General features: G+C 31.1%; 1 protein-coding gene across 10 annotated transcripts in view; it reads right to left on the minus strand.

Moving 5' to 3' along the window:
• Positions 1 to 1,311: 1,311 nt before the first annotated feature.
• The window catches only part of LOC122509236 (mucin-5AC-like), a 659,214-nt gene continuing 643,830 nt past the window's right edge, over positions 1,312 to 16,695 (minus strand). For 6 of the 10 annotated variants that reach the window (XM_043623109.1, XM_043623114.1, XM_043623112.1 and 3 more), the window contains 6 exons: positions 15,353 to 15,593; positions 7,720 to 7,914; positions 7,334 to 7,396; positions 6,280 to 6,542; positions 2,775 to 2,992; positions 1,313 to 2,610 (listed from right to left, as the gene is read on the minus strand). In XM_043623109.1, coding sequence (XP_043479044.1) covers positions 2,335 to 2,610; positions 2,775 to 2,992; positions 6,280 to 6,542; positions 7,334 to 7,396; positions 7,720 to 7,914; positions 15,353 to 15,593 — 1,256 coding nt within the window. In that variant the 3' untranslated portion in view covers positions 1,313 to 2,334. Of the gene's footprint in view, positions 2,611 to 2,774; positions 2,993 to 5,049; positions 5,096 to 6,279; positions 6,543 to 7,333; positions 7,397 to 7,719; positions 7,915 to 15,352; positions 15,594 to 16,695 lie in introns of those variants that run through there. The other 4 variants (XM_043623113.1, XM_043623115.1, XM_043623118.1 and 1 more) reach the window with 4 other exon arrangements.

Raw genomic sequence — 16,695 nt, forward strand, 5'->3', positions numbered from 1 at the left:
AATTGACAATTCGTCTAAAAAGAATGTTTCAACTCTTCGGAAAATTTTGTTGAAATTTTACTGATGAAAAACTTAGAAACAACAATTTAACAGTCTTTAGTTTTGTGAGTTGATAAAATTCCAAACAATTTTTTCAAACCAGAGAAAAAAATAGAAAAATTGAAACTTCCATTCAGAGTATATTTTTCAACATATTAATTAAGTATTGGAATTAAAGAAGAATTATTATTGACATGTAAAATATCACGTAGAGTTACTCCGATAATTTTCTTCGATAAATGCAAATCTGAAGACTAATATTATTTAATTCTGAATTTATAAGGCACGCAAATAAAAGACGAGACCAAATGAGTGAAAAAATGTATAAATTTATAAATTCGACATTTATCATTGAACTTTGTATTGCACTTTGGAAAAACAATTTTTCTGTTTTTAATAGAATAGAATAACTAGCGAACTTTTTGGGAAGAATTTTTGAAATGTTGCAATTTTATTTTATAGGTAAAAATAATGTTTTTGTATTTTATTCTTTTACTAAAATTTACTTTATAGTAAAAGATCTCTAATATAATTTTTTGCCCATTTTTTAAAATTTTTACTATTTTCATATTACCAAAATCTTAATTATATCCAAAAATAAATTTTACAAAAAAAATGTTTAATAAAATTTTTTAATTTTTACTTTGAAAATATTAAATTACTAAAAAGGAACAAAAATTTTAGTTACACAAAAAACAAATAGAGTAATTTTTTAGTAACTTCTTAACTATTTTTTTTGTGGTTATACTTTGTACCTTTCTGAAATTTTTATGCAACTTCTGGATTATCTTGACTATTTTTGAAACTTTACTACATCCAAAATAAATTTTACTAAAATTTACTTTAAAAATACTAAAATTTTCTAAAAACGTGTAAAAAATTTAGTAACATTTTTTTCCAACTTTTTGACTATTTTTGACTATTTTCGATATTTTTACTACATTCGAAGTATATTTTACTAAAACTTACTTTGGAAATAATAAAAGTTGCTAAAAGCGAGTAAAAAATTAAGGTAGTTAGGTACTTTTACTACGTTCATAGTAAAATTGAAACTGTCAGGAATTTTTTTTCAATTTCTTGACTATTTTTACTAAATTCGAAGTACATTTCAATAAAATTTTGATTTAAAAATAATAAAAGTTGTTAAAAACATGTAAAATTAGTAGTAAAAGTTATTTTATTCTTTTTTTTCGTAAAAAACAAAATTTAAAAAATCTCTGTAAACTTTGTCTAACTTTTATATTTAATAATAAAAAACAATGTTAAACAATAAATTAAATTTCTTTTTAGATTTTCAACATATGTAAAATTTTTTATTTTAAGTCTTGAAAAAAAGATTCTACTATTCTGCCAGTGTGTATTTTGCAAAACAATAGCAACAAAAAAATACAAAAAATATTTTTTTACCCACAAACAAATCTGACATTTTTTGAAAAACTTCACCAGTTTAATTATTGACTCACAATACTTTTTGAAAGTATCAAATTGATGACAAAAATTAGGATCAATTTTTTATTTGATCCACATATTTTTGGTATCAATTTATTGCAATTTGATATTATTAAGTTAACAGTGCAAAAAATGATAATTCTTCGATTATGTCAATATTTTCCAGTTCAATAATAATGTGAAAAATTAAATAATAATATCGTAACAGTGAACAATTTTTTTTTATGTTTTCAATATAAAAGGGATTGTATCGTTAATAAGATGATGACTTATTTTATAGCGAATAGCAATAGGTAGTAAAAGTATGGTTGCTGTATTAGATGAGATAAGATTAAGCATAGTTTTTTTTTGTTTTACCAGCAACCGCAGCAGTAAATATAATTACACAATAATTTTTTTTCAATGCAGCAATGACTGATATACAGCTAATTGTTTTTAAATCTTTTTTTACACAACTTATCATCTAACCGTATAACATTTTTTTTCTTCATGAATAATATATATATTTATATTTATATAAATGCCTTATCTCTCCTAATTTATTTACAATATTTCGTATAGCCGGTTTACTTATTTGTTATAACTATATGTCAAAAATGCGTATTTACATGTAGAAATAAATGTCGTTTGATGAAAAGTACAATTCATCAAAAAAAAGTTTTTCTTCACTTATGATTCTTTTGCAGAATTCAGTTTTAACTTAATATTTTTGAAGAAAATTTTAATACTGACTGGTTAAGTAGCGACCTCTTGAAATATTAGTTTACTCACAGTTGGTAAAAGACTTTTTTTAGGAACAATTCAAACAATCCAAGGGTTCATTTTTGATAAGCTCTAGGGATGCTCTCAGATAGGCGTCGGTAGTACAGTAAAGTCTTGAAGAGCAGTCTTTACAGTTTCGTATATCGGCCGTTGGGAATCGTCGGCACAATATCCATCAGCGGTACACAGGGTCTGTAATTTTGTGAGATAACTGTCGAAATGTTCGTGGCCAATTTTCTCTGGTGGTCCACTTGGAGTATTCGGAATTCGTACGTGTTCTAGGAGAGTTATCATATTCTCCCGCAGTGATTGATAATAGTCGTTGAGATTATTATTGCGTTGGGTTATCATCGAAGACTCCTGAAATAAAAGAGAGAAGAAGAGGGATTAAAAACTGAATTACTGACTGATGGTAATTTGATAATTGATGGATGGGTAAGTTATTGACGTTTGGTAAAATATTGAGGGTATTAAAATTATTTTTATAACCAGCAGATGGTCTTTTATCGACCGAGCAAACTCACCTTGTCACCGTGCTTCAGTTGATTCTCCATAGCGGTAATATCAGAGCGCAGGCGCAAAACTTGGGACTCGACACGGGCATTCTCTCTCTGGAGCTCTGTTATCTCAGCCTCCAGTGTGTAGAGATCTTCACCCTGAACACTCGTGCCTATGCTACCGCTTGTGTTCAACTGACCAGTACCCATCGTACCACCCTGACCTGGACCACCGGCATCCATCCCTATGAATCATAAGCTCAGATTTAACATCCAACTGATGACAATTTCTCAAACGTCCATTTTATCCCTTTCTAGTCAATTTTTAGCATAAAGTTACCTAATTTCTATTTTTATTTACTTCTTTTCTATCTCTTTCTACTTCTTTCTATTTATTTCTATTTATTTCTACTTATTTCTATTTCTTTTTATATCTTTCTACTTCTATCCAATTCTTCCTACTTTTTTCTATTTTTTACTATTTCTTTACATTTTATTCTAATTTTTCCATTTCTTTGTATTTCTCCCTATTTCATTCTTTTTCTATTTGTTTCTATTTGATACTATTTGTTTCTATTTCTTTCCATTTTTCACTTCTTTTGATTTATATTCTTTCTTCACTTTTCTATTTCTTTACACTTCTTTCTACTTTTCAAAATTTTTTTTTCTCCCTTTTATTTGTTTCTACATCTTTCGACTTCTTTTTACTTTTTTAATTTCTAATCTTCCCGAGTTTTGAAACAGAAAACAAATTACTTAGTTTTTGAAAAATTGAAACTTCCCGCCTTTTTTACATACGACTCGAGTCAAATTTATCTCCTTTACATTCAATCGAATATTAATACGGTTATTAAATTTATTCTAATTTATTTTAATTATTTTTAATTTTTAGAATTTATTTTATTGCAATTTGTTTTTGATTAGAAAAAGAGTTCAGAGTTGAAGCCCCTTGATGCCCTACTGTACCCCCTTAATTCTAAACTAACGCTTATGAACCCAACTTTTTGTGCGATTAAAACAGTTTTGCAACTGATTTAATATTTTTTAGTTTAAATTAATTTTCGAATTCTTTCGGTTTTAATCACACAAAGCCTTGATAACAAATGAATCGGCAACGAATCTTTAAAGAAACTCCGCTAATTATGAACTAAATGTTTTTAAAGAAGAATTGGACAAATTTTCTATTTTAAGTTGATATGAATAGTATTTAAAAATAATTTAAAAAATAATTTTTATTCAATAAAATAATTGTTGAAATTTAAAATAGTTTTTTTCTTTGGAAATGCTTTGGAATACTTAAAATAACTTTTTTAATTTAAAGAAAATGAACAATTTTAATTTCAAATTTTTTCAATAATCTAAAAATTTTCTTCTATTTTTCAGTAAATTGTTATATTTATTAATTTTTTTGTTATTTATTATTTATCTCCAGTTTTGTTGTGGAAAAATTTTTTTTATTGAAAATGTCCAATTCTGTCTTTATCGAACCTGTGTAACTAGAGTTCTACTTTTATGTGCGCAGCAAATTAATTTTCAATTACAAACTATATAGTAATTATTTCACACCAAAAAAAGGCCAAAAATCGCAAAGATGATATAATGATTTGAGAACAAGTGTGCGAGCGAAGGCGAGAAAAAATATATTTACAGCTAGCAGGAGTGGTGAATGGTTTTTTTTCTCAATTCCCACTGCAAATTGTAACTACGATTAAAAAAAATTTAACCAAAAAGTTTTCTATTCTTAAATTATTTAACTTTTTTCGACAAGAAAAAAATGTATTTTTACTAATCTGACTTATTTAAAAAAAATAGTAAATAAAAAAATTCGAAAATTATCCTGAAGATACAATTTATTCTCTATTGTAGAAAAATGACTAAAGAAGGACTTAAAAATTACCAGAAAATGGCATAAATATTTTTAAAAAATGACTTGAAAATTACAAAAAAAATAACTTAAAAAACACCATAAAAATGACTAAAAAAATAATTGAAAAAAATTTGCGGTGGAAATTCTTAAGGAAACTCGGGAAAGAGCGTGAGGTGCCATCATACCAGAAGAAGAATAAATGGAGGATTTTTTTTCCAAATGTTGGTTTTCTGTGTGACAGACAAATGGCGTGAAAATAATTTTCCAAAAAAAAGACTTCAAATAAATTTTCAAATTTCAATTACTTAACCAACACTTGAAAGCATTTATATTATTTTTGAATTATATATAAAAATTTAAAAAACACTCGTGTGTGGATTCTGTATGTAACACCGAAAGACACATAAACAAGTGGCGAGTACGTCAGTCCCTTACCTTCAACAGTAAAAGTTCTCCTCAAAGCTCAATGACAGGAAAGGAGCTGATCGTGATCCCAGAATAAATCAGAATATATTATTTTCATCATAATGGCGTCTGCTCGATTACGTTTATAATTTTTTTTTAAAGTTAAATATTAGGAATTTGGTATACGCGAGAGAAGAGAAAGAAAGGCAAAAAGAATTAATACAAATAGAAAATAATTGAATTAACATTATTCTAAATAGTTGTTTTCTTCATTCGAGATTCTGTGCGCGCGACATGAGGAAAGTGAGGAGGGGGAGATGACGCGCATGCGCGAAACGACGCTATCCCCACTCCCTACATGCGCGCGCACAGAAACTCTCGAATAAGGCTAACAAAACTAGAATGATATTAAGCCGATAATGACAACAAAAATATTCACAGTCCAGGTGTTCTGTTAATTAATTATTTATTTATTATTTACTATTTAATGTTAGTTAATATTATTTAATTTTCTTACTTTTACTAATAGTAAAATAAATATTCGAAATAGTGAACAAAAATTTCTCCTCACACCTGAATTGTGAAGAAACGATTGTGAAAAAACAAATGTGATGGTAAGGAGGGATACATAAAATATAAAGAAGATAGGAAATAAGGGAGAGGTGATTCTCATTGGTATGACAGCACATCTTTGCGTGGAGAGCATAGTGCAGAGCATGGCATAGCACAAGGTCAAGAACAAGGTTAAATATATTTGCACAATTTAATTCTCATTGTATTGAAAATAATTTTTTTCCCAAAAATTCGTTCAGGTGTTTGAGTCTGATTAAAAAACACTTTCAATTGTATTTTTTTTTGTCTTTAGACTCTTTTTTCTTTTTATTATTTGTGCAAGACGTTTTCTTTTTTCTTAAACATGCACCACTATGAATTGGACGTTAAAAAAGGGGGAGGAAGCAGAAAATAAGAAAAGCTGCTTTCTACGAGAAAAAAAACCTTTCTCTACCTCGTGCTGATAAACCAACGACCATTATCCCAATCAATGGGTTTCGAAATCATTCAATAAAAATTTTATAAATACACAATAGGAGTAGGTTCTGATTATAAAATATAGTTCCAATAAAAAAAAATTGTAATTTACACTTGGAGTGTGATTTCGAATGAACTTTTCGATTTTTTTTCTTGGATTTGGTGATAAATGTCAATGGTTAAGAGTACAAGGGGTTTTTTTAAGTTAAGATTTTAACTACGTTCTCTCACCGGTGATTCCTTTGCTGTACATCGCCATGTCCTCGAATTTAGGCTTCTTCACCGCATGTCCTGCTATTGGACATCCTGATAGTGATCTGTGTGTTGAAAATGAACCGTTAATGTGACCAATTCCATCGCAACCAGGTGTTGGACAATTGACACCTTCGAATTTCATTGCAGGCGCTGCTACCACTGCTTTATGCTGCTCGACACTACCGCCCGATTCCAGTACTCGCAATTTTTGTCGATTCGCTATTGGACAACCGGATGCACTACAACAGCAATTTTTTTTCTTTTCTTATTTCATACTCCAGGGAAACTATTTTTTAGAAAAAATATCTCTTATCAGAAGAGTAGAAAGTGTGTTCCAAAACAAAAAATAATCTGTTCCCAACAGCAACCGGATGTTCAAGGTATTTGGAAATTAGGATGTCTCTAGGATGTCTATAGATACCTTAGGGAAATCCTAATTTTCGGTTAGACCTAGAGACCTAGAAATAAATTTAGAAATAAACAAAAATAAACGTTTTGTTTACATTTATTTTGATAAGAAATTAAAATGTTGGTCAATGTTTTTATTGATATTTGTCTTCTTAATGTTTATCTCATATATCTTTACTTCTTTATATTTATCTTTCTTTTCTTTTTTTTCAAGAAGAACAAAATTTCTTGAGGGAGAAAATGGTGGTTTAATTTCTCCACTTGAGAACGCCAAGGTCACCACCAGGTGTCAGAAGAAATTCCAAGAAGGAACTAAACTGCCATCTAGCAGTGACCGTGGGGTTCGCAGGTGGAAAATAGCAGCTCCATATTGAATCTAAAAATGTTTGTGAATATTCGTCATTCTATAATTATTTATAATCAAATATTGAATGTAGAGAATTTGACACTTAATATAAACGGATTTCAATTTTGAATTCACTTTAATTTCTGATAATTTGATATTGTAATTTTTTTAGCTTTATCTTCAGTCTTAAAAGAAATATCCGTTGCTGTTTGGTTTTTTGCTTTTCATTTTCTTTTCGAACGAAACAAAATGACACTTGATAAGAAATTTGTTTACCTGCGATGAGACAAAAATTTTCCGGTAGCATGACCAGAACCATCACACCCTGGGATGGGACATCTGGTATTCCATAATATACATAGAGAGAGAATCCATAGAGGGAAAGCGTGAAATGAGCGAAAACCGCGAGATATTAGTCAGTGCCTTTCACCCCAATTCGATTTGGGGAAAATGTAATTAATTTTCCTTCTAGTTTAAGGAAACTCAGTTTCTCACACCGCTTAACGGAAGTATAGAAAAAAAATTGCTTCTTCATATTTAAAAAACAGAAAAAAAATCCAATTTTGCTAATTTTTCAGAGCAATACTGAGATTATTGCAGTAATATTGCAGAAATATTGCAACAGTAAAACAAAAACAAAAAATTACTCTCAATATACTGACCTCAATGGTTCGGAATCTTGACCATCGCGAGGTTTACTCTTCGGCTTATTTGCTCTCGGACATCCCGATAAACTCCTGTGGGAGGAGTAATTACCAGTCACATGACCAGAACCATCGCAACCAGGTGTTGGACATTTAAGTTCTTGCGAATGCGCTTGAATTTGTGATCGATCGGCTCGCGGACATCCAGAGAGACTGTAAAGAAATAATGGACCAGATCTATCAGGAATAAATTGATCGTGACAATAAATTTTTTAATAAACAATGACGAACAAAACGCTGAATATGTATTGAAGAAAATTTATATCACTCAATTTTCCAATATCTCATTCATTACATTTTTTTGTTTCTTATATTTAAAAATACAGTCACGTCAGCGCATTCTTCTTCATCACAAAAATAATAAAGAAGCGAAATACACACCTCACGAACTGATATATATATATATATATAATATTCACATGCACATCTCGCGACGTTGCCAATGATCGAAACATAACAGCTAAAAATTTCACGACATTAGCATAATTTTTTGTTATTTTAATTTAAACTTTCGCTATTGCAAAGAAACTTATCGCTGTTCCAGGTAAAACGTTTTTTTCGTGTAGTAATTTTTTTAAATCTTTTTTTTTGTAGTCGGAAGTGGAAAATCAGGTTGATAATAATATTATTAAAAAAAATATTTTCTTTTTATAACATTGTGATATTTTTCCTAACGAATCGCACGGAATTATGAAAAATGATAATGATGATGAAAAATATAATTATGGCAACGTCGTGTTCGGTTCAATCGTGAGGCGTCGCTTTTTTGTAAAAAAGAAAAAAATGAATCGTAAAATTTGAAGGTGAAAATTAATATGACTAAAACTACTGAATGGGAGAGCAGGGAACACACACTCACACCTGACCCCAGTGAAACTATCGCCAATTGTAAATATTAATTAATTTATTTTCTTTAAAGCATCTATAATAGACGAAAATAGGATTTAGAGCTATTTAACGTTATCGATCATCTTGAGTCCGTTATGACATGGTCAATTTTCGCTACAATGCTGCCCACTCGAGGCTGGCAAAGTGTTTCGAGTACATCGCCAGGAATTCGTGCTATTATAATGAAACTACATTCTACTGAGTAACCATTTTCTTTTTCTTAAATCTCGATATTTTTTCATATTTTAATATAAAAATAAACTCTTAAAAAGTTTTAAAAAAAAATTTATTTGTTATCTACTTTTTATTTACTTATACACTGAAAACAAAATCTATTTGATTGAAATAACCGATACCTATTTTCAAATAAATATTTACTTGAATCAGATAAATTTTTGTCAGTGTATTTTTTGTTTATTATATTTACTTACTATTTATTAAAAATATTGATACCAGAAAGCTGTGTTGGGATCAATTTGATATTTTCCAGAAAGCTGTGTTATTCTTTACTTAATATTTATTAGTTTTTGATTATTATTTACTTAATATTCACTTATTATTTACTTAATTGTTTTCTTAATATTTACTTATTCTTTTCTTAATTTTTTATTAGCAACTTATTATTTATTTACTGAACCAAAATTAATCAAGATCTATTTATTTTGAAATAGCTTTAATTTAAAATAAAGAAACATTTGAAATATCGTTTCAATAATAAAATTCAAAGAAAAAGTTGTGTCAGATTGCGCGCGCAGCTTCAATAGCTAGAGTGGGGATGACGCATTCCTCTCGCTATCCCCACTCCCTGTATGCGCGCGCAAATTCTCTCGAGAAATATTAAAACAACGGATGGAGTGCTATTTGTATTTTTTAAAATTTTAATTCGAGAAAAATATAAAAAACATTCGAGATTTAACTATTAAAATGTTTTCAGTAATAGTGACATTTTGATTTACGATTTTGTCATCCCTTTTCTTAGGGGTCGGGTCTAATGGAAAGGAGACGATATTGTCATTCAACACGAAACTTATCTACACATCTGATACAATTATATAAATTATAATCGTTACGAATGTAAAATATACACAAATAGAGACAAAAATGGGAATAATAAATGTAGAAAAAATATGTTTAATTTAAAAATGTGTGCGCTGGTACGTATGCGCAAGTATACAGAGTGCTTCGTTTATACGATTTACTTTGTCATTCTTATTTATTTTATTATTATTGCTATTTTGATATTTTTTATTATTATGATCACAATTACACAGGTCAACAAAAAAAGACTTACTTTTTTTTATGAGATAGCGGAATGGTTTCCTATGTATTTTTGGACGCTGAACACGATCCCGACTTCCAAATTTGCCCATCACGTCAGGATTTTGAGAAAAGTGGGGGTAAAGACCCCAAAAACGCTTTTTTGAGGATTTTCAACATTTCTTTTCTCTTTAACCTGACGTGCTAGAGACTTCCACAAGGTCTTAAATTAAAGTTTGTAATGTGCACTACAAGACCAATATCCATAAAATAAAAAAAAATTAAAATTTTTTTCAAAAAATGGGGTTGAAGACACCAAAAATTTGTGTTTTTGGATTGCTTTAATAGACTTCTTGCAATCGCTTGGATTCGCTTGAAAATGGGTACTTGGGGTTTTTGGGGTCGCTGATTACGAATCCAATATTTGTTTGCAAAAATTTAAAACGGCGAAACCAAGATGGCAGATGTAAAAATTAAGAATTGCTTGGATTCGCTTGAAAATTGTTATTTCAGGGTTTTTGGGGTCGCTGATTACGAATCCGCCATTTTTAATTTTTGCAAACTAATATCGGATTCGTAATCAGTGACCCCAAAAACCCCAAGTAACCATTTTCATGCGAATCCAAGCAATTGCAAAAAGTCTATTAAAGCAATCCAAAAACACAAATTTTTGGTGTCTTCAATCCCATTTTTTGAAAAAAAATTTTATTTTTTTTTATTTTATGGATATTGGTCTTTTAGTGCACATTATAAGCTTTAATTTAAGACCTTGTGGAAGTCTCTAGCACGTCAGGTTAAAGAGAAAATAAATGTTGAAATTTCTCAAAAAAGCGTTTTTGGGGTCTTTACCCCCACTTTTCTCAAAATCCTGACGTGATGGGCAATTTTGGAAGTCGGGATCGTGTTCAGCGTCCAAAAATACATAGGAAACCATTCCGCTATCTCATAAAAAAAAAGTAAGTCTTTTTTTGTTGACCTGTGTTATTAGTATGTTACCCTATTTATAATAACATTATTATATTACTACATCTGTAATAATAATTTTAGCAATAATTATTAATTACCAGGATATAATAATAGTAATACTAATTTTAATTGTTACATAGTAATAATAATAATTGTTATAATAAAAAATAAGCTATGATTAAAATAAAAATAATAATTATTATTATTCGTAATAATATTAGCATATTACATTACTAACTACACGGAAAAACCTTTGAGAAGTCTGCCTTCCCACTGTCACAAAATTTCGCCTCTTACTGCAAGGAAAGTCTGATCGCCCGCCACTGGGTGCGTAGCATTACCGTTTTCGATAGACAAACTTCCCAAAAAGTTTAGAAAATTACAACTGGGTACGTTGGTCACCCAGTTTGGGAGTGCAGATGAACAAGTTTAGTGGTGGCGCTGACGCATAAGTTTCGGGTGAGCAGACTGCTTAAAGGTTTTTCCGTGTATATTATTACTATTTACTATTTTTATGAAAATATTTATCAGAATTTTGTAAGTTCAATTTTTTTAAAATTATCAACTTTTAGGTAACACTCTGTATACAGTTTTGTTTTTCTTTTTGGTTTCGGCTGTATTGTTTTGCAAAACACTTAAAAAGCCACTACGCCACGGATCAACAATACTCATTAATGCATTGACAAATCGCTTTTTAATCTTGATTATATTCCTATTTTGTTGAGTGTAAGCATAAATTTTTTTTCGGAGCAATGCAAAAAAAAATTAATGATAGTAAAACAGAAATAAAAACTGATTTTAAATTAACGTGAGGTTATGTTTGAGAAAAATGCGCGCGCCTATCGTAATGTGGCAGGGAGTTACCCCCATCTTTCTAAAATGGCGCATGCGCCCAATAACCTAGGACGCTAATTTAAATTACAGTTTCTAGTGTTTGTTAAACTGTTTAAAAAAAATTGTTTGTTAAACAAAATTGTAATTAATTATTATGTTCGAAAGAAAAATTGCTTTAAATGTCAATTCTATTTTTTTAAATAGTGGAAAATTTGTTGAAAATTGTTGCGTGTGTACGTGCGTGTCAATGTCAATTTTTTTGATGTTAAATTGAATGCCTTGCCTTCTGTGGGTAGCGTAGTTTCCCGAGATATGACCCATGCCATCACAGGACGACGTGGGACACTGAATCAGCTCCTTGCCATCGCGACCACGAGGGGCGGGCCGAGGTGCAATATTCAATGATTGCCTCCTCATATTCATACTGCATCGAACACATTTAACAATGAACAGAAAACCCTTCTAAGCTTATTGTTCATCATCACTTTTTCGCGTTCACCCATTCATTAAATTCATACAATGCAAAAATTAAAAGTCCCTACACGAAAAGTCTCTTATTTTGTAAATTTAATTTTCGACTTTTTTTTCTCCCATGGCAAAAATAAATAGTAAGAAAAGTTTTATTTGGAGAGAAATGTTGAAAGTTTTTGGTAGTAGTGGCGGCGGTGGCGCGAGACAATATGAAAAAAAAGATTGAAAGTGCAAGGGGTGTAGGCAGAAGGAGGATACGTGGTTAGCTTGCAGACTACTAAACTCCTACTTCTCGCGGGTCTCGTAGATAGGAGAATCGAGACTATGAGAAAAGCCCCGAAACCTCGATGACCCTTGAGTGGGCACGATATTGCCGGAAATCCCAACCCACCAACTCGGGGACTTGAGTGCAATCACGCTGTGCGTACCAAACCTCTTCTTCTCCAACTCAATGTTTCCAACCGTCTAACTGTTTTCACCATTCCCTCTAAAGCCACTTAAACTTTGATCTTTTCAATCTCAGCATTCGATGCATCTCACTGTTTACCATCGTGCTTAGATTCTCTGGATTATCTTCTCTTAGCTTTTACTCTTATCATCATCAACTAACAATTTTGATACTTGAGAAATTAATTTCTTTTCGGATTAATTTTTCAATTACTGAAAGAAAACCAGCTGATGAAATAAGCAGATTGTTAAAACAAAAGATGACGTAGATAAACCTTTTCAGATGAATTTATGAGCTATTCTTAAAAAATTAACTGATAAATTTATTTCTTTATAAATAAAAACAGAAACAACAAAAATACGTTTCCTAGGTGAACATCTGAGCTATTTTCAATCATCCCATTGGAAATTCCTTTCTTTATTTAAAAAATAATATTTTCCGAAGTCAAAATATTTAAATTCTTCTCTCTTGTAAACTGAACTCAAATCGATCCAATAGTCTTACACGTGGGCAACAGAAATCAAATCTGCTAACTGTTTAAAAGATGCCAAGCTTGCCGAATTAGTCACTCCAAGAACCGCCACCAAGTTAACAGTTGTAAAATGTCACCAAGTGTCTCCTTCGAGTCCAGTCTTGGAGTCTTGATTTTAGCTGGCCTAAAACCATTCTGAGGAAAACATCTAGTTTCATTTTTCTGTAACTCGTCGTCAAGGTCATTTTTTAAAAGGTAAAAATCTGACACTCTCTTAATAACAAATCTGATTTAAATTCCGAAATTGATTCCTTACAAATTTCAGTGTTTCAGTGTTTCAGTGTTTCCAATAAGACTTCTGGATCTATCTACTCTCAATTTAAAGGGTTCAAATAAATAGTTGTAATATCTAAATTTAAATACTGACAGTTTTTCTTTTCATTAACCTGTACCATGAATATCAGAGCCTTCAGCTCTGTGAATAAATCAGGATGTACCACAGATGCGGACATTAAAGAAAATATAATTATTATTATGTTTATTCTCTTTAATGAAACGTAACACTTTATATAAAAGAACAAAAAATAAAGGTTTTCTTTGTGAACGTCTGAGGTATTCTCAAACATTCAACTGATTTTATTTCCTTTCGATTTCATCAATCAAATGAAGGAAAGTGAAACTGACAAAAAAAAGAAAATAATAATAGACTCTTAGGTGAGTTTTCAATAAACCTTTTTTCTTTATCCCTCAGATTGTTCGATCTTGAGAGAAATAAATTACGATATCAAAAGCTGGTTCAACTACTTCAGACTATCCGATAAACGGCGAAAGAGTAATTCGCTTGGATCGCGAAAGTTGCTATATTAGATTCTTATATTGGTTGGAGCCATTAATAATCTTGAAGAATTGCCATAAGTTACAACGTCCCTCTATTTTGTCTGGGGTAGCATTTCTTTTCGATGCTATTTTAATTTTCAAGAAAGACTCCTTTTCGAGAGGTAATTAAACAAATTTTCCTTTTTTTAATTGAAAAATAAAAATGTGTATTTAATTGCATTTTTAGCGATGCAAAAATTTATAAAATTGAAAGTCCTTCTAGTATATTGTATATTCTTAGGAGTCAATTTGTGACATTCGAACATCTACCTAATTCAATCGCAGATCCATCTTTCCCATTGTTTTAATCTTCTCGACTGCATTTTAATATTTCTTGTCAAAAGAATTTTTACGAACAAATATAAAAATATTCCAAGAAGCCCTGAGGTGTAGGTTATTTTTTCATTTTAAAGAAAGTTACAAAAACTTTGGCTTATAAGTACAAAAATATCCTGAGAAGCCCAGAGGTCTAAAAAAATTAAAAAACGCTAGGGGTCGTAAAGTGGGATCCCCCTTAGATTAAATAGCATTTTTTTCCATACAAACGGTGTTAGTTTATTCAACTAATTTCTTTGCAATAAGGCAACATACAAACAATACTTTTGTAAACTTTCACTAAATTTTTGATTCTGTAGAAAACATTTGCCTGTTTTTTTTGCTACGAGAAAATGAATAAAAAGTGATGATTTTTTTCCCTTTGGAAAGAGGGGATTAAATTCCGGACGAATACTTTAGAATTTGGACATCGAATTTCGATGAAGTTAAGGCTGCAAGGAGGGTGCAGAACAGGTTTCCAGCGGCTTGGAGGTGTTCCGGGGTCCTAACCCCGACGGGACGATGGGTTTCGCTCCATAATCCAGTGCGGTGGCAACTGATTATACCCCACCCTACCCTCCGACCTTATCCTTCCCTCGCCCAAGCCATCACCTCCGACCTCTCTTCTGTAACTCCCTCCCTCCCCTCCCCCACTCATCCCTTTTCCTCCGCTTGCCATACCACCGAGCTTTACGTCAATTAGAATAAGGTTGGCACTTTCGCTACGAAGAGTAATTACTTTAATTAACAAAATGGAGGTAGGTATGCGCGCCTCCGCCGACTTAACCGCCTCCTCGACTACCATTTGCGAAACGTGCGAGAATCGCGCGAATCCTTTTCCTAATTTTAGCAAACGAATAAACAACCTCACATGCATTCTATGCTTTCGATTCACCGGAATCAAAATTTACATGTCTGAAATTTTTATTTCAGTGGTGAAAATTTAATGGTGAAAACCTTTTGAAATAAAGATTTTGGAAGGAACGTTTCGTTCTTTTCCAGTGAACCGAATTTATGAAAATTGTCGAATCGAATAAACCTAGGAGTGGAGAAAATTTACGTACCTGTCGTCCTTGCCGGATGGTTTGTCCAAAGGACCGAGGGTATGTTGCGGTGGTGGCATACTGTAGCAGGGGGCAGGAGTGTATCCTGCTGGAATTTGATAACCGGAAGTCACTGGACCGCCAGGATAGGTCCCACCACAATTGTAACTGGCTGCAGGATACGGAGTGTACGTATTCCCTGGATACTCGGCCTGGACGCCGGTCATTCCATATCCGGGATGTGGACTCATGGGACCGTAGCCTGTAAAAAGAAAATCTTTTTGTTTCTCCATTCTCCAATCTTCGCTTTAGAAATTACCTTCAATATTCGATCAACGACTCTTCGTCGAGAAAAAACAACGGGAACTTTTTTTTTACTTTTTAAATTAGAATTTTTTGTCATATTTCAGATTGTGTATTTCGTCTCTTGTGCTTTATTTCTTCTGGTGACTATAATGACTAGTGACTAAAAAAAGGCAAAATACTAGAGACTATTGGGATTGCGATTTTTTAATTGCCAAGGAACCAAATTCTCATTTAGTAGAAAAGTTCGAAATCGTCATCTAGATAAAAAAAACTTTCCAGGTATATTTCTGAGCTATTGTAATCAATTGTTTCTAACATCTAAGGTGACCTCAAACGCATTATCCAAGAAGGGTTCCCTGCTTGTAAGTGTTTCACGAAATGGGAGACAAATAGGGTTATCTAGCTGAATTTATGAGATTGTGAAATAAATCGTTAAACAAAATTTTTAATTTTTAACGGTGGTGAAGCATTTACCAAAACAGCAAGTAAATTCTGACAACTATTTCTTAGAGTGGGAATGTTACAAAATCTTTACAGGCGAATTCCTGAACTACTGTCATCAATAATTTGAACAGATTAAATAAATTAATTAATAAATAAAAAAAATTAATTAAAAGCAAATAGTTAATAAACAAAGAGAATAAATAAAAAAATATTTTTTATACAAAACCTGTTTCGAAAAACAAAAGAACAATTAAAGTACATCTAAAAAAAATAAATTAACAATAAAATAAAAATTTCCAATTCTTTTTAATTTTAATTATTAATATTCATTGTGAATAAAAACACTTTTGCGCAGTAATCCTACTTCATTTGTAAATTCGTAACAAGAGGATCGTACAAATAGAGTTGGAATGTAGCGTCCCTTTCCAATTTTTTTTTTATTTTTGCATCAGAAAAAGAAGAATTTAACGAGACATAAAAATAGCGGGTGTCTTTCACATAGAGAGACACACGCACACACGTGAATGTACGATTGACACAGAGATGGTAATACAAGTGGCATTCTGAAACGATGTCAGCGCGTTCGTATGTTTCAATTTCAATAACTGCTCCCT

Source organism: Leptopilina heterotoma, unplaced genomic scaffold (assembly GCF_015476425.1).
Source record: "Leptopilina heterotoma isolate Lh14 unplaced genomic scaffold, ASM1547642v1 Lhet_6, whole genome shotgun sequence".
NCBI classification, from domain to species: Eukaryota; Metazoa; Arthropoda; class Insecta; order Hymenoptera; family Figitidae; genus Leptopilina; species Leptopilina heterotoma.